The 23,167-nt window shown below is 45.7% G+C and overlaps 1 protein-coding gene across 4 annotated transcripts in view; it reads right to left on the bottom strand.

Annotated features, from left to right (window-relative positions):
- cdk14 (cyclin-dependent kinase 14) overlaps positions 1 to 23,167 on the bottom strand; it is a 776,296-nt gene that overhangs the window by 478,900 nt on the left and 274,229 nt on the right. For all 4 annotated transcript variants that reach the window (XM_038797927.1, XM_038797929.1, XM_038797930.1 and 1 more), the window contains one exon: positions 3,529 to 3,608. In XM_038797927.1, coding sequence (XP_038653855.1) covers positions 3,529 to 3,608 — 80 coding nt within the window. The remainder of the gene's footprint in view (positions 1 to 3,528; positions 3,609 to 23,167) is intronic.

The following is a 23,167-nucleotide window of genomic DNA, read 5'->3' on the forward strand; positions in this document are numbered from 1 at the left end:
CCTGCCCGCTGCAGAAACCAACCCAAACTCAATCCAATTCATGGTCCTCACAAGAGAGAGGCACCAGATCCAGGCATCACACCTGATCCCACACTCATCCCAGCCAAAAGGTCAAGAAGATCCAGTTCAGTTTCTGATCAATGGTAACCCCCAGGATGTTGATGGTGGGCAATGGTGATGCCATTGAATGTAAAGGGGCGATGGTTAGATCCTCTCTTGTTGGAGATGGTCATTGCCTGACACTTGTTACGAATGTAACTTGCCACTTATCAGCCCAAGCCTGGATATTGTCCAGTTCTTGCTGCATTTGGACCTGGACTACTTCAGTTTCTGAGGTGTCATGAAGGGTGCTGAAAATTGTGCAGTTTTCCGTAAATATCCCCACTTCTGACCTTATGATGGAAGGGAGGTCATTGATGAAGCAGCTGAAGATGGTTGGGCCTCGGACACTACCTTGAGGAACTCCTGGAGTGATACCCTAGAGTTGATATGATTGACCTCCAATCACCACAACCATCTTCCGTTGTCCCAGGTATGACTTCAACCAGCGGAGAGTCCCCCGCCCCGATTCCCATTGACTCCAGTTTAGCTAGGGCTCCTTGATGCCATGCTCCGTCAAATGTCTCCTTGATATCGAGGGCAGTCACTCTCACTTCATCCCTGGCACTCAGCTCTTTCGACCATGTTTGAACAAAGGCTATAATGAGGTCAGGAGCGGAGTGTCCCTGACAAAACCCAAACTGAGCATCCATGAGCAGGTTATTGCTAAGTGCCACATGATAGCACTGCTGACGGCCCCTTTCATCACTTTACTGATAATCATCTAATCTATAGTGCAGAAGGAGGCCATTCAGCCCATTGAGTCTTCACCAGCCCTTGGAAAGAGCACCCCACCCAAGCCCACACCTCCACCCTATCCCCGTAACCCAGTAACCCCATCTAACCTTTTTTGGACATAGAGCAATTTAGCTTGGCCAATCCACCTAACTGCATATCATTGGACTGTGGGAGAAAACCGGAGCACCCGGAGGAATCCCACGCAGACACGGGGAGATCATGTAGACTCCGCACAGACAGTGATCCAAGCAGGGAATCGAACGGGGGACCTGGAGCTGTGAAGCAACAGTGCGAACCACTGTGCTACCGTGTCATCCACAAGAATAGACTGATATGGCAGTATTTGGCTGGGTTGTATTGACCCTGTTTCTTGTGTCCAGGATTGAGCAATTTACCACATTGCCGCGTAGATGCCAGTGTTGTAGTTCTACTGGCGCAGCTTGGCTATGAGAGCACACCTACCTCTGGAGCTCACGTTTTCAGCACTATTGCCGGAATATTGTCAGGACCCATAGATTTGCAGCATTTGGTGCCTTCAGTCAATACTTGATATCACATGGAGTTAATCAAATTGGCCAAAGACTGACATCTGTGACACTGGGAAGGAAGCAGAGATGGATCAGCTCCTTGGCTCTTCGGCCTGAAGATTGCTGCAATTGCTTCAGCCTTGTCTTTTGTACTGGTGCTGGGCTCCTCCATCATTGAGAATGGAGATATTTGTGGAGCCTCCTCCTTCAGTGAGTTGAATTGTCCTCCACCATGCATGGCTCAAAGTGGCAGGACTGCAGAGCTTAGGTCTGATCTGTTGGTTGTGGAATTGCTTAGCTACGTGGGCAGCACGGTAGCACATTGGTTAGCACAGTTGCTTCACAGGTTCACAGGGACCCAGGTTCGATTCCCGGCTTGGGTCACTGTCTGTGCGGAGTCTGCACGTTCTTCCTGTGTCTGCGTGGGTTTCCTCCGGGTGCTCCGGTTTCCTCCCACAGTCCACAGATCTGCAGCTTAGGTGGATTGGCCATGATAAATTGCCTTCAGTGTCTAAAACGGTTAAAAGGGGCTGCAGGGATAGGTTAGAGGAGGTGTGGGATTAAATGGGGAGGCATATCCAAGGGCAGGTGCAGACTCGATGGGCTGAATGGCCTCCTTCTGCACTGTAAATTCTATGATTACTTGCTCCCTATGCTGTTTGGCACCCAAGAAATCCAGAATTGTAGAATGTGAATGGAAGCAGACGTTAGAAATGCTGCAAAGTTTAAGAGAATTTTGCTTAAATTGAAGAATGTTCCTGCACTTGGTCACGTCTTCCTTTTCATTCCTATGGTATTATTTGCAACAAAACAATGCCCTTTTGTGATTGTTCCAAAAGGTTGTATCCCAATGGAAAAAAAGCCTTCTCATTTATGTCAGCGGGTGGAAATGAGATTTTCTTCACAAAATCTTTTGTTAACAGGTTGTCTGCCCATTATTCTAATAAATCAACATATCAATAAGCAGCAACTGACAACCATAGAAGCATCTACTTCTATTATACTAACGGTAACTCAATGAAATGTGCTTTCCCTATAAAGAGGTTAATAACATCAAACAGATGGGAGGCCAGAAGCATGCAAATGCCCCTCAAAATGCTGAGTCAGTTACTAATGAAAGAATGACCAATTCCAGTGAAAGATGCCACATTCTGATGTTACTAATATCATCTTTGAACAATAATGTAGAGTACATTTAACAGAATGGAAGTTCCAAAGGCTTCATGCACAAAATTAATTATATTATGACATTGGCTTGTTATGTATCAAAAAGAGACACCAAGAAAGCCAAGCAAAAGCTTCAGAGGTGGATTTTAAGGAGCATCTTAAAAAGAACAAGGTATGTTTTGGGCCTGTCCAAAGCTGGAGGATTACTGGAAGGAGGTTTTTAGGGTAATCTCTAAAGTGGTGCACATGAAACTGGACCCGGGCCCTCGGGAGGCCATATTCGGAGTGTTGGACCAGCCAAAGGCGGATCCTGTTGGGATGGAGATCAACCTCTCCACCCTGTGCCCTGGCGTGTCGGGGGGACCTGTTGGAATTCTCGACTCTTGAAGGTCAAATTTGAACTGAGGGGAAGGATGGAGGGGTCTACAATTCATTGGTGTTATTCATTATGCACTTTTGAGAATTGGATTACATCGAACATTGGGGGGAGACGGGGGGGGGTGGGGAAGGACGGTATGTATCAATGGTGACTATGGGTGACTCCGGATTCCTTTTTGCTTTTTGTTTATGTTAACATGCGAGCTAATGTTTGGGGGATTGGTGGGAGGATGGGATTGTTGTTATTGATATGGGAATTGACATTGTATTTGTTTCTGATTATTGTTGGGTGTAAATTTGGGAGAAAATGTGAAAACGTAGAATAAAAATATTATTTTTTTAAAAACGAGGTAAACACAGTGGTTTAGGAAGGAATTCCAGAGCTCAGGGCCAAGCCAGCCAACAGCACAGCCGCGGAGTGATTAAAATTAAGATCTGTAAGAGGCCAGAATTGGAGGTCAAGATCTCAATGGCTGGAAAGATTGAAAGAAGCTGCAGTTCTATAGTGGGGTAAGGACCTTGGAAAATAAAATTGCACTAAGAATATATAAGAAAACCAAGTCTGGCAATTGATGTAATTTTTCTCTGAAAATCGGCGTGAAGTACAGTAAAATGATACCTTCTCTGATTGCTGTGAAAGGAGTTCCTTCCTCCTCTTGTAGCCTGATTATCTTTAAAGCCACCAGCTTCCCATGAACCCTGATTCAAGAAAAAAATTACAATCATTTAATCAAACAAAATGCAAACATCGGGAATCCCTCATTCAACATGGCACTTCAGAATTTTTAAATATCCATGCTTTCTGGAGGTTCTGTTACCTTTATTCTCCCTATTTAAACATCAATGGCTCGTAGCTTCCTCAGAGTGCAATCTCCAGAGGATTGTCACTCTTGACGGACTTCCATTGAAATTGCAAAGCCCCTGTCTTGTCCAATCTTCCTCATTCAGGCTGGGTGAGACAGATGCAATGAAGAATGCCCCCACGTGCATAGGCTTGGAGTAGTAACACTCCCTTTGGACTGGATTGGCTTATTGTCACATGTACCGAGGTACAGTGAAAAGTATTTTTCTTGCTCAAACAGATCATTCCGCACATTAAAATAAAATATGTAATAGGGCAAACATAAAATATACAATGTAAATACATAGACACAGGCATCGGGTGAAGTATACAGGAGTATAGTACAACTTGGTAGAGGAGGTGTGTGAAGAGATCAGATCAGTCCATCAGTCCATAAGAGGATTGTTTAGGAGCCTGGTAACAGCGGGGAAGAAGCTGTTTTTGAATTTGTTCGTGTGTGTTCCCAGACTTTTATATCTCCTGCCCGATGGAAGAAGTTGGAAGAGGGAGTAAGCAGGGTGGGAGGGGTCTTTGATTATGCTGCTTGCTTTCCCAAGGCAGTGGGAGGTGTAGATGGGAGACCAGTTTGTGTGATGAACTGGGCTGTGTTCAGAACTCTGTAGTTTCTTCCAGTCTTGGGCCGAGCAGTTGCCATACCAGGCTGTGATGCAGCCAGATAGGATGCTTTCTATGGTGTATCTGTAAAAGTTGGTAAGAGTCGATGTGGACATGCCGAGTTTCCTTAGTTTCCTGGGGAAGTATAGGCGCTGTTGTTGCAGCACTAACCAAATAGTTTAAAGTGAGATGGTAAGTTTCAAAGCTAAGTGGCGCATGCCGAAAGGGGCAACAGGTTGTCAGGGTAAAACTGGCAGAACCATCCAAAGTTGACAATTTAAATTGCTTCTGACAGATGGTCCCCAGCCCAGCACAATTGTCCAGAGGAAGTTAGCACTTCTGGGATATTGCCAGGTGAACCCTTGCATGGAATGACTCCCCAGCACATCATTGAGGTGCCTACTAAATGCGATACTGAGGAACCAGGAAGGTATGAGCAATTAGTTCTTAATTATAATGTTCAAATATGAATATGCAGTACCGCCTTTTGTATAATGATAGTAAATGGCATGGTAGGGGATCTCAATCTGGCACTAATAAATAGATAAATCCTTCCATCAATAATAATTTGTTTTTTTGAAGGTCTCGAAGAAGAATACATTTATGTTTATCGAATGTACAACAGAATTTCTACAACGCAAACAGCCCAATTAATAAAATGTCTGCGGTGATCAACTGATCTTCTCTCCATTATAATCAGCCAACAACTTTCACATGAAGGCAAATGGAATTATGTACACATGATGTACAACATTTCTAGCTCTCTTGGACTTTTTTAAAAACTAAAAATAGATTACTTTAATACATTTAGACATTTTCTTATGAACTCTCTTTGCCCAAATTCAGTATTGGGAGATTTCCCATAATCTGAAAGTTCATCTAAACATAAAACAGAATTGTTCAGTTAAATTCCCACTTTTAAATATGAATCTTGGCCTGGACATCCTCCTTCCACTGGAGGAGGATTGGCACAGGACTTCTGCTCAATTCCCCAACCCCAGCCCAGTTTCATAGCTAGGTTTCATGAACTATTTTGGGCAAGCTTTCCACAGGATTATCAAGGGCACCAAGAGTGAGTTTGCTGCTGCTGAAGAGAGAAGTAAAGCAGTGGCGCATCAAAAGAGACGAGAACTACAATTAAAGAAGTACTCTGAAGACGACATTAATTTTCCTCTTGGCTGGATCAAGGCCAAGGTCAAGCCTTTTTATACATTGTCATGTGAGAATACCTTTAAGAAATGGGTGTTTAGTACGGCACTGATGTCAAAGAGTGGGTGGAGCTGGGCTTTCTGTCAGCTTTTTACTTTCGATTTAGGCTGTTTGCTGCAGGGTGTGTTTAGTTTCATTTTCAGAGCTGGATATCTGTAGTCACAGCCAGAAGGGTTATTAGTCTCTCTCCGTAATCTAAAAACAGTAATTGATCCTGGTAATTTAAAACTAATAAAAGTAGTGACTTTAACCTGATGTGCTTCTGGTAAAAGGTGTTTTAAGTCTTATGGATAATAAAAGGAAAGCTTGAAGGATTACTTAGTGTTGTATTCTTTGGGGGTTGTATTTGAATTAATGGTTGCTAAGATGTTCACTGTATGTTTTTAAAAAGGTTAACTTGAGTTCATAGAATAAACATTGTTTAGCTTTAAAAAATGCTTTTCCATTTCTGCTGTACCATACCTGTAGAGTGGGCCGTGTGCTCCCCATACCACAGTCTATTAAAAGTCGTGGGTCAGGTGAACTCCACGATGCACTTTGGGGTCCTCTAAACCCTGGCCCATAACAACATTACCTTTTCTAGTTCGGAGGATGTGGTAACCTGGATCACAAGAGTTTGTTTTAAACCCGCTGTTAATCAGCGATCATTTCATGTTCACAAAGGGATGTACAAATGACGCATGGCAAGAGAACAAAAGTCCATCTCCCAACTCATGCCTTTGACTGTCATCAGCATTTTTTGGTTAATGCAAGCTGAAGTACTGCTCGTAATGTACACCACCAACAGCTCATTTTTAAAGCTACTTCTGATGGCACCATGAATCCGCTGACAGCAGTCTTTATTCTGGGGGTGAGTTAATACTGTTTGTGCATATGTAAAATAGCTATTGCAGCTCAAACCTCACAAGCATCACGCTGAGTCAGATACATTAAAGTGTTTATCAGCAGGAAGAATTTTAGACTGTTCCAACTATTGTAGTTTGCAGCTTCTCCCACTGAGAAGTTCAGATTCTAAATTATAGACCAACAAATCGTATTAGGACAGCACGGAATTAACAGCAACACATCACTGACACCCATTGCCAAGGTTCTTTGTTTAAACATGCAACAAGCTACAATCTTCTAGCCAGTGAAGAAAATGAAAATATCAGACTTTTCAACAAAAATTAGAGGGTGGATAGCAATTGATCCTTACATTGCTGTTGCTGCTGGGTGACTACCGTTCAACTCCAGCATTTCAGAATTTGTCAGCTGAGCAAAATCTGTTTTACAAGAACCTCTTTTCCTTTTGTTCAAAGTCCAGCATAAAGTCTTGTGTTTGCCATTCAAAGTATCAGCTGTTCACCACACTGCTAGGTTTTCAATGCTTACAAAGCAGGGTACCATATCAACCATTACCAAAACACCGTACAAAAAAAAAAATGCACCCCACTCCATCCAACGGCATGGGACTTAACCAAGCATAAAACGGAACAATTAGGCTTCCAGGTTCAATCCCCAGTCTGGTGAGTTAGCTAACTTAGCCATTAGGGCCATTACTCAGCAAGTCAGGCAGTATCTGCGGCGAGCGAAAAAGGGTTAATCATTCTGAACTTTCATCAGAACTCGATAAGTTAGACGTGTGACAGGCTTCAGAACAATATGTTATGGAGCAACCAGGCAGCAGCCGATTTTAGATTTAGTATTATTTAACGAAGAAGGTTCGGGAAATAATCCTGTTGTGCAGAATCCTCTTGGAAGGAGTGATCACAGCATGCTAGAATTTCAAATTCAGATTGAGCAAGAGAAGATGTGCTACACTAGAGTTCTAGCACTGGGCTGAGGTAATTTTACAGGCCTGAGGAAAGAGTTGGCCCATGTCGACTGGGCACAGATAATTGAGGGTGGGACAGTGAAGGAACAATGGTGGATGTTCAGGGAGATATTAAACACCTCTCAATTAAAGTACATTCCTGAGATAAAGAGCAATTTTAAAAGGGAGAAAAATGTTCCATAGCTAAAGGCGGAAGTCAAGGAAGGCATAAAGGCAAAAGCTAGGGCATCCCATACTGCAAAAGCTAGTGGTAAGCTGGAGGATCAGAAGAATTTTAAGGTTCAGCAAAGGCTACTAAAAATAAAATCAAAAGAGCCAAGGTGAACTGTGAAAGGAAACTAGCAGAAAGCAAACACCGATACCAAAAGCTTCTATAAGTGTATAAAAGAAGAAGAGAATACCTAAAGTTAAAAAAAATGGGGCAGCACGGTAGCACAAGTGATTAGCACTGTGGCTTCACAGCGCCAGGGTCCCAGGTTCGATTCCCTGCTGGGTCACTGTGCAGAGTCTACACGTTCTCCCCGTGTCTGCGTAGGTTTCCTCCGGGTGCTCCGGTTTCCTCCCACAGTCCAATGACGTGCAGGTTAGGTGGATTAGCCATGATAAATTGCCCTTAGTGACCAAAAAAGGTTGGATGGGGTTATTGGGTTAGGGGATAGGGTGGAAGGAAGGGCTCAAGTGTGTCGGTGCAGACTCGATGTGCCTAATGGCCTCCTTCTGCACTATGTTCTATATGTATAAATGTTGGCCCTTTAGAGGACAATACTGGTGAGGTAATAACGGGGATCACAGAGATGGCAGAGGCGCTGAACCAATATTTTGCTTCCATCTTCATGATAGAAGACAATAAAAAATTTCCAAAAACTACTGTTATGCAGAGGAACGTGGTGCAATAGCCATCACTTGGGATACGGTACTGAATAAACTGATGGAATTAAGGGCAGGTAAGTCTCTGGGACCTGATGGCCTGCACCCTAGGGTATTAAGGGAGGTGCCAGCAGAGATAGTGGATGCATTGGTTATAATATTTCAGAATTCCCTGGATTCTGGAAGGGTCCCAGTGGATTGGAAACACACTAATGTGATTCAAAGAGGGAGTGAGGCAAAAAGTAGGAAACCTCTATGGTAGGGAAGTTGTTGCAATCAATCATTAAGAAGGAGATGACTGAATATTTGGAAAGTCAAAGCTGAATTCACCATTGTCAGCATGGTTTTATGAAGGGCAAATCTTGTTCGGAAACTTGCTCGCGTTCTTTTGAGGACATAACTAGCAAGGTCGATACTGGGGAACCTGTGAATGTGGTATATCTAGACGTCCAGAAGGTGTGTGATAAGATGCCACATAAAAGACTGATCCAGAAGGTGAGATCGTAGAGGATTGGGGATAGAGTTCTAGATTGGATTGAGGATCGGCTGACTGACAGAGCAGAGGGTCGGGATAAATGGGTCCTTCTCTGGCTGGCGAACTGTAACATTTCGGGTGCCGCACGGGTCAGTCCTCTGACCTCAACTGTTTATAATTTATATAAATGATCTGCAAGTAGGAACAGAGTGTACAGAGCAAACTTTGTGTATGATATGAAAATAGGTGTGAAAGCAGACAGTGAAGAGGAGATAAAGATTTCACAGATACAGATAGGCCAGGAGATTGGTCCAACGTTTGGTAGATGGAGGTTAATGTAAATCTGTGAGAGGTTACCATTTTGATGGAAAAATAGAAGGGCAAATTATCTAAATGGAAAGCAGATTCAAAATGCATCTGGGCAGAGGGATCTGGGTCTCTTTGTTCATGAATCGCAGAAAGGCGGTATGTAGGTACAGCATGTAATTAGAAAGGCAAATGGAATGTTAGCATTTATTGCAAAAGGATTAGAGTATAAAAGTAGCGAAGTGCTGTTGTAATTGTATCGGGTGTTGGTGAGACCACATCTGGGCTTATTGTATCTTTGGTCTTTTTATTTGAGGAAGGATGTGATGGCATTGGAAGCAGTTCAAAGGAGGTTCACCAAATTGATTCCAGGGATGAAAGAGTTGACGTATGAGGAGAGATTGAAGAGTTTGGGCTTATACTCGCTGGAGTTTAGAAGGATGAGGGGATTTGACTTCCTAAATGTCATGTTATTACTTTTTTAATAATGGATTCTAATAATTCCACAAAAGACAGATGTTAAACTAACTGGTCTATAGGTTCCTACTTTCTCACTTTCTAGATCAGTCTTTTCAGTGGCACCTTATCACACACCTTCTGGAAGTCTAGATATACCACATTCACAGGCTCCCCAGTATCGACTTTGCTAGTTATGTCCTCAAAGAACTCCTTCCCGTTTTGAATAAAGGCAATGCTTTAGCACTTTACAATCCACTGGAACCTTTCCTGCAACCAGGAAATTTTGGATTATTATAACCAATGGATCCACTCTCTCCACTGCCACTTCCTTTAAGACCCTAGGATGTAGGCCACCAGGCCCTGGGGACTTGCCTGCCTTCAATCCCAATAGTTCGTCTAGTACATTTTCCCTATTGATGAAGTTCCTCCCTCTCTATTACCTGTTGCTATTGGGATGGTACTAATGTCCTCCACCATGAAATGGAGGCAAAATATTGATTTTAGTATGTACGCCATTTCTGTTCTCTCCGCTATTAACGCCCCGGTCTCATCCTCCATGGCACGAACATTCACTTTTATATATTTCTAAAAACTTTGGCTACCTTTTTAAATATTTTGTGCATTTTCATTTCATAATTTACCTTTGCTCTTTTTATTGTATTTCTTTAGTAACCATTTGCTGATCTTAAAAAAATTCCCAATCTTTCAGCCTGCCACTAGCCTTTGCAATATGGTATGCTTTAGTTTTTGTCTTTATGTTATCTTTGACTTCCTTGCTTGGCCCCCGCCGTTACAACCTTTCTTCCTCTCCATAATATAATTTCGTTGGGAGGAATTGAACATCTCCTTAAACAACTGACACTGCTCATCAACTGTCTTACCTTTTAGTCTTCCTGTCCAGTCCCACCAAGGCCAACTCTGTCCTCATGCCTATTCAATCACCTTTGTTTAACTCCAGAATGCGAGTGTGGGACTCAGTTTCTCACCCTCAAACTAAATTTTGAATTCCATCATGCTACGATCATGATCATTCTTCCCTAGAGAATCCTCAACTATAAGATGATAAATAAATCGCTCCTTATTACATAATATAGGGTGGCACGGTAGCACAGTGGTTAGCACTGTTGCTTCATAGTTCCAGAGTCCCAGGTTAGATTTCCGGCTTGTGTTACCGTCTGTGTGGAGTCGGCACATTCTCCCCGTGACTGCGTGGGTTTCCTTCGGGTGCTCCGGTTTCCTCCCACAAATCCCAAAAGATGTGCTGTTAGGTAATTTGGACATTCTGAATTCTGTGTACCCGAACAGGTGCCGGAATGTGGCGACCAGGGGCTTTTCACAATAACTCCATTGCAGTGTTAATGTAAGCCTACTTGTGACTAAAGATTATTGTTATTAATACCAAATCTAGAATAGCCTGCTGCCTATTTGTGGTTGGTTCCACAAAATAATGCTTCAAGAAACAATCTCTCCTATATTCAATGAACTACCCTTCAAGGCCACCCTTGTCAATTTGATTAATTAATCTATACACATATTAAAATTACCCATGATTATTGCCGTACCTTTCTTACAGCCCCCCAGTATTTCCTGGTTTATACTGTGCCCGACTGTGGAATTGTTGGTGACCTACAGATTACTCCCACCAGGGACTTCATGCCCTTTTTTAAAATCTCTGCCAAGTCTGATTCCACATCTTCATTGCCAGTGTCTGTATCACTTCTTACTGCAACACTGATCCCTTCCTTAACTAGCAACGGCATCCCATCTCCTTTTCCTTTCTATCCTTCCCCTATACCGAGTGTCCTTGGATATTCAACTTCCAGACCTGGTCTTCTTGTAACCATGTCTCAGTAATCACCACCAAATCAGACCTGTCTCTATTTGCACCTTTAATGCATTGATTTTATTCTGAATGCTTCATGCATTCATACCCAATGTCATTACTAATGAATCCCTCGATACTGTATGCAATAAAATACACATCGGCTTTCACACACACAAGCATACTTGGAAGTTCACACACGTTTGTACAGATTACAGAGTTGGGAAGGATAGGTTGACCAAATTAGAGCCCATTAAAAAAAAAAGAGTTTGCTGTCTAAGTTTCCAATTTAATGATTTAAATAACTGAGTTGTTTGTTCTTTGGGAGATAGTAATTCTGGGTTTAATTATTTCAAGAAACCTCTCTCTGCAGCAGGGCATCCCTGGGTGATCACAGCCAGCAAACAGGATTGGACGAAAAAGGGAGGTGGGAGGGATACCATTTCGATTTTCTCCCTAAACTGATTGTCCTCAGTTCTGCTGAGTCCTCAGTTCTGCTTAAAACATAGAAAGGACTGGCTTGTCAAGAGGCCTTCCTTCTCCAACTGCAAGGTTTATTCCAAAGGTGACTTGATTAATCTCATGTCTGGAAGCTGCATTAGCCATTGTCCAAGCAGTTAGTCTTAACGGCCCGTCTCCAGCTAAGAAGGTTGTGCAGTGCTGGTCCGAGGAGACAGAAGAGCTCTTACGTGACTGCTTAGAGACAGTGGATTGGTCCATATTTAAGAACTCAGCGACTAACTTAAATGAGTATGCCACCACCGTCACAGACTTCATCAGCAAATGTGTGGACGACTGCGTGCCAAAGAAAGCAGTACGTACGTTCCCCAACCGGAAACCATGGCTCAACCGCGAGATTGACTCCCTACTGAAGGACAGATCTGAGGCTTTCAAGGCAGACGACCCTGCCCTATACAAGAAATCCAGGTACGACCTCCGCAAAGCCATCCGAGATGCCAAGAGAGAATATCAAACTAAGCTAGAGTCACAGACAGACTCTCGGCAGTTGTGGCAAGGACTAAACAACATAACGGGCTACAAAGCGGAGCCGACCAGTATCTCTGGCAGCAGCGCACCCCTCCCCGATGAACTTAATGCATTCTATGCTCGGTTTGAGCAGGTAACCAACAATCCGCTGTCGAGTGCCCCAGCAGCCCATAATTCACCCATACCCACCATCACAGTTTCCGAAGTCAGATCGGCCTTCCTGAAGTGAACCCATGGAAGGCGATGGGCCCGGACGGGATCCCTGGTCGTGCACTCAGAGCCTGCGCATACCAGCTGGCAGAGGTATTCACAGACATCTTTAACCTATCCCTACTCCACTCCGAGGTCCCCACCTGCTTCAAGAAGACCACCATCATACCGGTACCAAAGAAGAACCAGGCAACATGCCTCAATGACTACCACCCGGTGGCCCTGACGTCAGTTGTAATGAAGTGCTTCAAGAGGCTGATCATGAAGCGCATCACCTCCATACTCCCGGAACACCTTGACCCACTTCAATTCGCATACCGTCGCAACCGGTCCACATCAGACCCCATTTCCCTGGCCCTACACTCATCCCTAGAGCATCTCGAAAACAAGGACTCCTACATCAGACTCCTATTTATTGACTACAGCTCCGCCTTCAACACCATAATCCCAGCCCAGCTCGTATCAAAGCTCCAAAACCTAGGACTTGGCTAACCACTCTGCAACTGGATCCTTGACTTTCTGACCAACAGACCACAGTCAGTAAGAATGAACACCAACACTTCCTCCACAATAGTTCTCAATACCGGTGCCCCGCAAGGCTGCGTACTTAGCCCCCTACTCTACTCCCTGTATACACACGACTGCGTGGCAAAACTTGGTTCCAACTCCATCTACACGTTTGCTGACGATACGACCATAGTGGGCCGGATCTCGATTAACGACGAGTCCGAATACAGGAGGGAGATAGAGAACCTAGTGGAGTGGTGTAACAACAACAATCTCTCCCTCAATGCCAGCAAAACTAAAAAGCTGGTCATCGACTTCAGGAAGCAAAGTACTGTACACACCCCTGTCAGCATCAACGGAGCCGAAGTGGAGATGGTTAGCAGTTTCAAATTCCTAGGGGTGCACATCACCAAAAATCTATCCTTGTCCACTCACGTCGACGCTATCACCAAGAAAGCACAACAGCGCCTATACTTCCTCAGGAAACTAAGGAAATTCGGCATGTCCACATTAACTCTTACCAACTTTCACAGATGCACTATAGAAAGCATCCTATCGGGCTGCATCACAGCCTGGTATGGCAACTGCTCGACCCAGGACCGCAAGGAGCTTCAGAGAGTCGTGAATACCGCCCAGTCCATCACACGAACCTGCCTCCCATCCATTGATTCCTTCTGCACCTCCCGCTGCCGGGGGAAAGCGGGCAGCATAATCAAGGATCCCTCCCACCCGGCTTACTCACTTTTCCAACTTCTTCCATCGGGCAGGAGATTCAGAAGTCTGAGAACACGCACGAACAGACTCAAAAACAGCTTCTTCCCCACTGTCACCAGACTCCTAAATGACCGTCTTATTTACTGACCTCATTAACACTACACCCTGTATGCTTCAACCGATGCCAATGCTTATGTAGTTACATTGTATATATTGTGTTGCCCTATTATGTATTCTCATGTATTTTCTTGAATTTTGTTTAATTCCCTTTTCTTCCATGTACTGAATGATCTGTTGAGCTGCTTGCAGAAAAATACTTTTCACTGTACCTCAGTACACGTGACAATAAACAAATCCATTCCAATCCAATCCGATTGTTGAATACTACAGGTGATTGCCATAGATGTCTTGCTCTTTCAGCAGGAGACAAGTCCTTCACAATACACTGAAATCACCATCTCTGATGGGTTTTGCAGACAGACTGACTCCATTTCAATTAATTGAAATATGGAACGTATAGTAAGCCAATTGAGGTTAGCCTGTGAATTCCAAGCCACTTTAGTCTGTTGTTTTAAAATGTTCCATTCAGGTTTCCAGCCAGTGGATAAAGATTATTACCTGGCATAAAGCACATCTTCATGACAACAGAAAATGGGTTGTTCATAAATGAATGGCCATTCTGGAGGGTGATGTGGAGAAGCATGGTGATAGCTTTTTGGTCAGCAGAATCTATGGGGCCAGACTGTTAAAGGGTGAGTTAGACAGATCAATTGGGCGGCAGCATGGTAGCACAAGTAGATAGCACTGTGGCTTCACAGTGCCAGGTTCGATTCCCCGCTGGGTCACTGTCTGTGCGGAGTTTGCACATTCTCCCCGTGTCTGCTTGGGTTTCCTCCGGGTGCTCCGGTTTCCTCCCACAGTCCAAAGGCATGCAGGTTAGGTGGATTGGCCACGATAAATTGCCGTTAGTGACCAAAAAGGTTAGGAGGGGTTCTTGTGTTACAGGGATAGGGTGGAAGTGAGGGCTTATGTGGGTCGCTGCATACTCAATGGGCCAAATGGCCTCCTTCTGCACTGTATGTTCTATGTTCTATGATTGTCAGGTTTAGCCCCAGAAATTGTACTGGACATGAAGGTCAACAACAACAGGTAGTATTTAGGCTTGCTGCTTGTAAGGAGGTGCTGATGAGTGACTCAATGGGTCAGGCATAGAGTGATATTTAGAACATTGTTTAGACCAGTTTCAGTACTGCAGAAGAAATCAAAAGTGTTTGGATATTATTTCTAATTTTTTTACTCACGAACAATGGGTCTTTGTATTTCAAATCTTTTTATAAATGAAGACCACATCAAATTTAACTGGCTTTTGCAATAAAACTGTCAAGGGTAATTATTTTCATTAAACATGATCAAATGTTTGATCATGTTCATTCTGAAAATACGTTTACATGTCTAATAATTAATTTTGGCCTTCAGCATTATCCTTACCTACTGTGTGGAAATGCAAGGTGTAGGACTTCTGGTGGCAAACACGCAGTGAGTCGCACATTTGGCAGCTCCCGCTCATGGTGGTCTTTGTGTGGCTTTCAAGCCAGATTGTTGCAGAAAATATGTAGAGAAAGGGTGTAGAAGCAAGAACAGAATAAAGAGACCCCAGTTTATGGAGCTGCGGCCCGCAAGTCGTCAGGAAAGAACAAACCAGGCGGTGGTGGCGAGTGAGGAGCGGACAGCGTGTGTGGAGATGGCCGACAACAGGGTTGGACCCCGTCAGCTCATTGGTTGATGGACCAGTTGGTCCAGTAGCTTCTTAAAAGAGAAGTTCACCCAACAATGGAAGGAGAGGGCGGAGGACCTGGCCTGGGTGGTGGACCCGATCAAGGCAGTGGTTGACCGCGTGGATACGAAACTGGTGACCCAGGGTCAGGCGATCCAGAGGTTGGAGGAGCTGGCAGGGCAGCAGGAATACCAGTCCAGCTCGATGGCAGCAGAGATTGGGATGCTGCGTGACCAGCAGTAGAGACTGCGGAAGAAAGTGGAGGACCTGGAAAATCGTTCTCGGAGGCAGAACAATCGAATTGTGGGTCTGCCAGAGGGAATCGAAGGATCGGATGCTGGTGCGTATGTGGGGAAGATGTTGGAGAAGCTGCTTGGGGAAGATGCTGATGGACTGCTGGAGGTGGATCGGGCCCACAGGGCACTGATGTGCAAGCCCCAGAGGGGTGAGCCGCCGAGGGCGATGCGACGACATCAGTTCCTGGACAAGGAATGTATTATGAGGTGGGCCAGGCAGACAAGGTGATATACATGGGAGGATGTCGAGATCCAGGTGTATCAGGACCTGGGAGCAGAGCTCGCAAAGAGGAGTGCAAGCTTTAATAAGGTGCCGTTTGGACTTATTTTGGGGGTTTTGCTTGTTCCTTGCCTTTTTTTTCAGTTCGATTTGGGGTTAGGCTGGTATATAGTAATTTGCAAAGGGAGGAGGGGTGGGCCTTTGTGTTCAGACCTTGGGGGGGGGGGGGGGGGGGGGGATGGATTGTTTGATTTTGCTTCTTGCCTTTGTTTCAATGTTTCCACTAAGAGCTGGGGCGGGGTACCAGTGGGGGTTTAGATGCTAGGCGCCATGGGCGGGGGCTGCCAGGCTAGCTGGGAGAGCTCGTTCACTGAAGCAAAGTGGGGATGAGCTGAAGACCGAGGTAGTGGTGGTTTGTGTGTGTGTGTGTGTGTGTGTGTGTGTGTGTGTGTGTATGTGTTGGGGGAGGGAACTTTCAAAGTGGAGGAGGAGAAGGGCTGGTGACGGTGGTTGCCCGAGGGCGGGTCAGGGGAGGTGCGAGACATGGGCCGCAGACTGGCGTAGGAGAGGTTATGGTTGATCAGCAGGGGAGTGGGTGGGGTGCCCCCCGACCAGGTTGGTCATGTGGAACGTTCGGGGACTGAATGGGCCAGTCAAAAGGGCCCGTGTGTTCACGTACTTTAGGCAACTGAAGGTGGGTGTGACCATGTTGCAGGAGACACATTTGAAGGTGGGGGATCAGATTAGGCTGAGGCAGGGATGGGTTGGGCAGGTGTTTCATTCGGAATTAGACTTTAAAACGAGGGGGGGTGGCAATCCTGGTCAATAAACGGGTGGGGAAGATAGAGGCGGACTCAGGGGGTAGATATGTTATGGTTAGTGGGAGGTTGGAAGGAATGGCCACGATATTGGTAAATATATATGCCCCAAACTGTTATGATCCCCGACCTGGATTCATATCGACTGATTATGGGGGGGGAGATTTCAACACGGTCCTGGATCCGAGGATGGATCAGTCGAGTTCGAGGTCGAGGATGGATCAGTCGAGTTCCAGGCCTGGGAAGGTATCAGTTCTGGTAAAGGAGCTGAGGGGGCTTATGGAGCACATGGGGGTGGGGTTGATCCGTGGAGATTTGGGAGGCCAAGGAGTAAGGAGTTCTCATTCTAATCCCACGTACACAATGTATATTCCCGGATAGACTTCTTTGTGTTGGACAAAACGCTGCTGGCTGAGGTGGTGGATGCTGAATATTCAGCAATTGTGGTGTCAGACCGTGCCCTGCACTGGGTAGACCTGCACGTCAACAAAGGAATGGCCCAGTGGCCGCTATGGAGGTTAGATGTGGGGCTGTTAGCGGAGGATGAGGTGTGCGAGCGGGTGAGGGAGGCCATTTGGGGATGTATAAAGATCAATGACACAGGTGCGGTTTCAGCAGGGGTGGTGTGGAAGGCACTGAAGGCGGTTATTAGAGGGGAACTCATCTCAATTCGGGAACATAAGGAGAAGACTGAACGGGTGGAGTTGGACAGGCTGGTAGGTGGACAGGAGGTATACGGAGTCTCCGGATGACGGGCTTCTGAAGGAACATCAGAGACTACAGATGGAATTTGGGCTCCTGTCCACAGGTAAGGCGGAGGGACAGCTGAGGAGGGTGAAGGGGGCAATGTATTAATTTGGGGAAAAACCCTACAGGATGTTGGCGCACCAGCTGAGGAAACAGGAGGTGGCGAGAGAGATTGGGAAAGTAAAAGATACAGCGGTGGGGGGGGGAAGAGAGTTGGTTTTGGATCCAACTCTTGGCAGTGATGAATGATATGTTTCTAGAGTTTTAAAGTAGAGAGCCCCCAGCCAGTGAGGACGTATGAAGCGATTCCTGGGAGGGCGGAGTTCCCGAGGATAGATGAGAAGCTGGTGGAGGGATTGGGTGCCCCAATTGGGCTTGAGGAAATTATAGATGGGTTGGGGGCGATGCAATCAGGTAAGGCCCCGGGACCTTATGGATACCCGGCTGAGTTCTACAAAATATTTTCCGGGTTGCTAGGGCCGCTCCTGGTAGTCCCAAGGAGTTGGGAGTGCAGGCATCAAAGCGGGATAAGGATAAGAGTTGTGGGTCGTATGTACCGATCTCCCTGTTGAATGTGGATACTAAATTGTTGGCAAAGATCTTGGCCATGCGCATAGAGGATTGTGTCCCGGAAGTAATAGGGGAGGACCAGATGCGATTTGTGAAGGGACGACACCAGACATCCAATATTAGACAGCTCCTAAATGTGATAATGATGCCTGCGGAGCGGTGCGAGGTCAAGGTGGTGGTGGCCATGGATGCAGAGAAGGTCTTTGATTGGGTGGAGTGAAGGTATCTGTGGGATGTCCTGGGAAGGTTTGGGTTCGGGCAGGAAGTTGTGGATTGGATCTGGTCGCTATATCAGGCACAAAAATCAAAATGAAAATCGCTTATTGTCACAAGTAGGCCTCAAATGAAGTTACTGTGAAAAGCCCCTCCCTGCCACATTCCAGCACCTGTTCGGGGAGGCTTGTACGGGAATTGAACCGTGCTGCTGGCCTGCTTTGGTCGGCTTTCAAAGCCAGCGATTTAGCCCTGTGCTAAACAAGCCCCTATGGTGGCGAATGTAAGGACCAACCGGGTCCAATCATTTATTTAGTCTGTGCAGGGGACAAGGCAGAGGTGTCCACTCTCCCCACTACTGTTTGCCCTGGCCATAGTGCCTTTGGCAATGGCGCTGAGGATTTGGCGGGGGATAGTGAGGGAGGTGGGTGGAGCATAGGATCTCACTCGATGTGAACGATTTGCTCCTGTATATAACACAAGCCCAGTGGTAGTGGCAGCGCTGACAGTGTGGGGGCAAGGATTTCATAGAATTTACAGTGCAGAAGGAGGCCATTCGGCCCATCGATTCTGCACCAGCTCTTTTTTGAAAGAGCACCCTACCCAAGCTCACACCTCCACCCTATCCCCACAACCCAGTAACCCCACCCAACACGAAGGGTAATTTTGGACACTAAGGGCAATTTATCATGGCCAATCCACCTAACCTGCACATCTTTGGACTGTGGGAGGAAACTTGAGCATCCGGAGGAAACCCACGCACACACGGGGAGAACGTGCAGACTCCGCACAGACAGTGACCCAAGCCGGGAATCGAACCTGGGACCCTGGAGCTGTGAAGCAATTGTGCTAACCACATGCTACCGTGCTGCCCATGAGACTGGGCATGAGACCAGCACATGAGACTGGAGGGGGCATTGGTGTGGTCATTGATCTGTGATAATCACCGGTCCGCTCCGAGGGGGGGCTTTCGGAGTTGGCAGTGGGCAGAGATTGAGAGATTTAGGGATCTCTTCATTGAGATGGGGTTCCCGAGCCTGGAGGAGTTATAGGAGGCGTTTGAGTTGCCAGGTGGGAACCAATTTCGGTACCTGCAGGTATGGGACTTTGTCCGGAGGCGGGTTCCAAGCTTCCCTCGCCTCCGTCTAAGTGGACTACATGATAAGGTGATGTCAAAAATAGGGGTTGGGGAAGGGAGGGTGTCGGAAATATATAAGGAATTGATGGGGTGGGAAGGGGTCCCAATCGGGAAGGTGAAGAGGAAATGGGAGGACGAGTTGGGGAGGGGGAAAGAGAGAGAGAGAGAGAAAGTTGGAAGTCAGGCTATGGGAGAAGGCCCTGATAAGAGTCAATGCATCCTCGGTCCTGGAAGGGAGGGTGACTCCGAGTCCAGAGGTGACAATAAAGGGAGTATTGGAAGATCCGGGAGCCCAGGGGGAATAGAGAGATAGGCCTTTGTCTCTCTGGTGGCCCGGAGATGGATTTTTCTGGGATGGAGGGACTCGGAGCCTCCAAAGTTTGGGGTGAAAAATGTTTCCTGATCTCCCCTGTAAGCCTTCTACCAATTATGTCAATTCAATACCACTTTTTTTGACCCCACTGCCAAGGTAAATAGGTTGTCTATATTTACTCTATCTAGGCCACTCAATTTATATACCTCAATTAAGTCACCCCTCAGCCTCTTTTGCTCCAAAGAAAAATCTAATCTTTCCACATAGCTAAAATCATTCAGTCCTAGGAACATCCTCATAAATAGGGGGGAAACTCTCCACTGGATGGAGTCATACCTTGCACAAAGGAAGATGCTTGTGATTGTTAGAGGTCAACAATCTCAGTTCAAGGATATCACTTCAGGAATTCTCAGGGTGGTGTCATAAGCCCAACCATCTTCAGCTCCTTCATCAATGACGTGCATCACAAGGCCAGGAGCGGGGATGTTCACTGATAATTGCACAATGTTCAGCACCATTCAAGACTGAAGCAGTCAATGTCCAAATGTAGCAAGACCTGGGCAACATCCAAACTTGGGTTGGCAAGTGCCAAGCAGTGTCCTTCTCCAACAAGAGAAAATCTAACCACCACTCCTCGACATTCAATGAAATTACCATCGCTGAATCCCCTAACATCCTGGAGGTTACCAATGCCCATAAAGTAAACTGCAATAGCCATACAAATACCATAGCTACAAGAGCAGTTCAGACGTTCGAAATTCTGCGTAGAGTCACTCACGTCCTGACTCCCCACAGCCTGTCCACCATCTACAAGGCACAAGTCAATGTGCGATGGAATACTCTCCACTTGCCTGGTCGAATGCCTCTCCAACAACATTAAGAAGCCTTTTTATTCAATTTTCCAATTAAGACACAATTTTAGAGTGGCCAATCCACCTACCCTGCACAATTTTGGGTTGCACATCTTGTACCGGCAAGACCCACACAGACACGGGAAGAATGTGCAAACTCCACACAGACAGTGACCTGGGAACGTTGAGAGGTCTGACACCATCCAGGACAAAGCAGTCTGCTTGATTTGCACCGTATTCACAAGCATTCACTCCCTCCATCACTGAACATAGTGGCAGCAGTGTGTGCCAGCCACAAAATGCACTCGCCAAGATACATTGCAGCAACTCAAAAAGCCTCCTTAGATTGCAGCTTCCAAACGCACGATCACGATCATCTAGAAGGACAAGGGCAGCAGATATATTGGAACATATTCCCCTCCGAGCCTACCACCATTCTGACTAGGAAAGATAGAACTGTCCCTTCGCCAAGTCAAAATCCTGGAATTTACAAACAGCACTGTGGGTGAAACTACGTCACATGGACTGTAGCAATTCAAGGCGGCAGCTTACCCACCAACCTCTCAAGAGACAAAAGGGATTGGCAAGCCCACAATCCAAGACTGAATTTTTAAAAAACCATCATAAAGCAATGGCAGGATTGTGAAGTTTCTTGGACACCCAACCTCTCGAGCACAATCAACAGAGCCTCACAATTTACTCAGTCAAATGCTTCCAGGTCAATAAATAGAACAAAACATTCCTAGAGTTCTCCAACATTTTTCTTGGGCTTTTCTGGCAACAACAATCATGTCAGATGTTCCTCTGGAAGGTCTAAAACTACACTGCATCTCTGGGAGGATTCCATGTCTCACAGGAAGTAGGCGATTCAGAGGAATGCATATAGGATTTTCGATGCTGTGGACAAGAGGGAAATAATTCGATAGTTACAGCATGATTTATCCTCCTTCTTGATGATTACACCACATTTAAATACAAGTTTGAGGGTGGGGGTGGATTTTGTTCTCCTCCCAAATCCACAGGATAAGTGCATGGAATTTTGATGTGAGTAAATACCCACTAACTTTGAAGACCTCGTCGGGGGCTATTCTCTGGGTGTAATTGTTTTCATCCATTTGATTGCTTGTTGCAGTTCTTTCATTGTGCTGATTCATCCATGGATTCTATCACTGGGTACTGGGGAATTGCCTGGACAGTATAAGTTGCTATTGTGGATTCACTGTTGCGTTGCTCAAATTATTCTCCCCAATATTGATTGTAATTTTTAAAGAGAAACACCATTCTGTGAACAAAGGAGATTTTTTCCATTTGACCTTGGCCTGTAGATTGTCCTAGTTGCTTCCGAAATGTTCCCATCTCTCATAATTGCTATAGGGCAGGAGGCAGCCATTTGGCCCATCGTGTCTGCACCAGGTATCTTAATGCCATTCCCCTTTCCCCCGATTGACTATGTCCAGTCCCCTCGTGATTTTGAATACCTCTATCAAATCTCCTCTCACCCTGCTCTTCCCCAAGGAAGAGTCCTAACTTCTCCAATTTACATAACTTTATTTCTTCAACCTTCAAGTTCCACACCCCTAGAACGATTCTCAAAAATCTTTTTTGCACTTTCTCCAATGCCTTCCCTTCCTAAAATTTGATGTCCTGAACTAAATGCACTACTCCAGCTGAGTGACTGTTTTTTAAAAGTTCCACATAACCTCCTTGCTTCTGTACTCTTGTCCCTATTATTGTAGCCTAGGATACTGTGTGCTTTGTTAACCACACTCTTAAGCTGTCCCACCATCTTACATCCATCACAGTCCCTTTGCTCTTTAACCCCCTTTAACATTGTACCCTTTATTTTTTGTGTTTGATGTTCTTCTTACTAAAATAGGTCACTTCACATTTCTTCACATTCAAGTTCATCTGGCACTTGTTCACCATCTTGTCTATGTTCTTTTGAAGTTCTACACTTTCTCACAGTTCACAATACTTCCAAGTTCCGTATCATCCTGAAATTTTGACCTCCCCTCTGAATCTTCTACATTCGGCCTGGTTCTCAATTATGTTTTAGTGGTATCTTGAGACCACAAAAAAGGTAATTGAACGCATTGTTTAAAAGAAGGGCCGAGTGCTGGTTTCGGTCAGTGGGCTAGATAGTTGGATCATGATGCAGAGCGAGGCCAGCAGCGTGGGTTCAATTCCCATACCGGCTGAGGTTATTCATGAAGGCCCCACCCTGCCGAAACTTCATGCGCATGGTTGGGCTGATACAGTTGAAGGTGGTATAGGACGCACCTCACAAGGATGAGGAAACTCTTTGAGGGGGTGGAGGATGTTTGTGAACGCTTTGTGGGGAGGGGGCCCCCGCAACTCATGCTCAGATGTTTTGGTCCGGTCCAAAACTGGAAGGAGGTCTTCGGGATAATCTCAAAGGTGGTGAGACTCGAACCAGGTCCTCTAGAAGCCATATTCAGGGTGTCGGATCAGCCGGGATTGGAAGCGGGTGCA

Source organism: Scyliorhinus canicula, chromosome 5, assembly GCF_902713615.1.
Source record: "Scyliorhinus canicula chromosome 5, sScyCan1.1, whole genome shotgun sequence".
Classification (NCBI taxonomy): domain Eukaryota; kingdom Metazoa; phylum Chordata; class Chondrichthyes; order Carcharhiniformes; family Scyliorhinidae; genus Scyliorhinus; species Scyliorhinus canicula.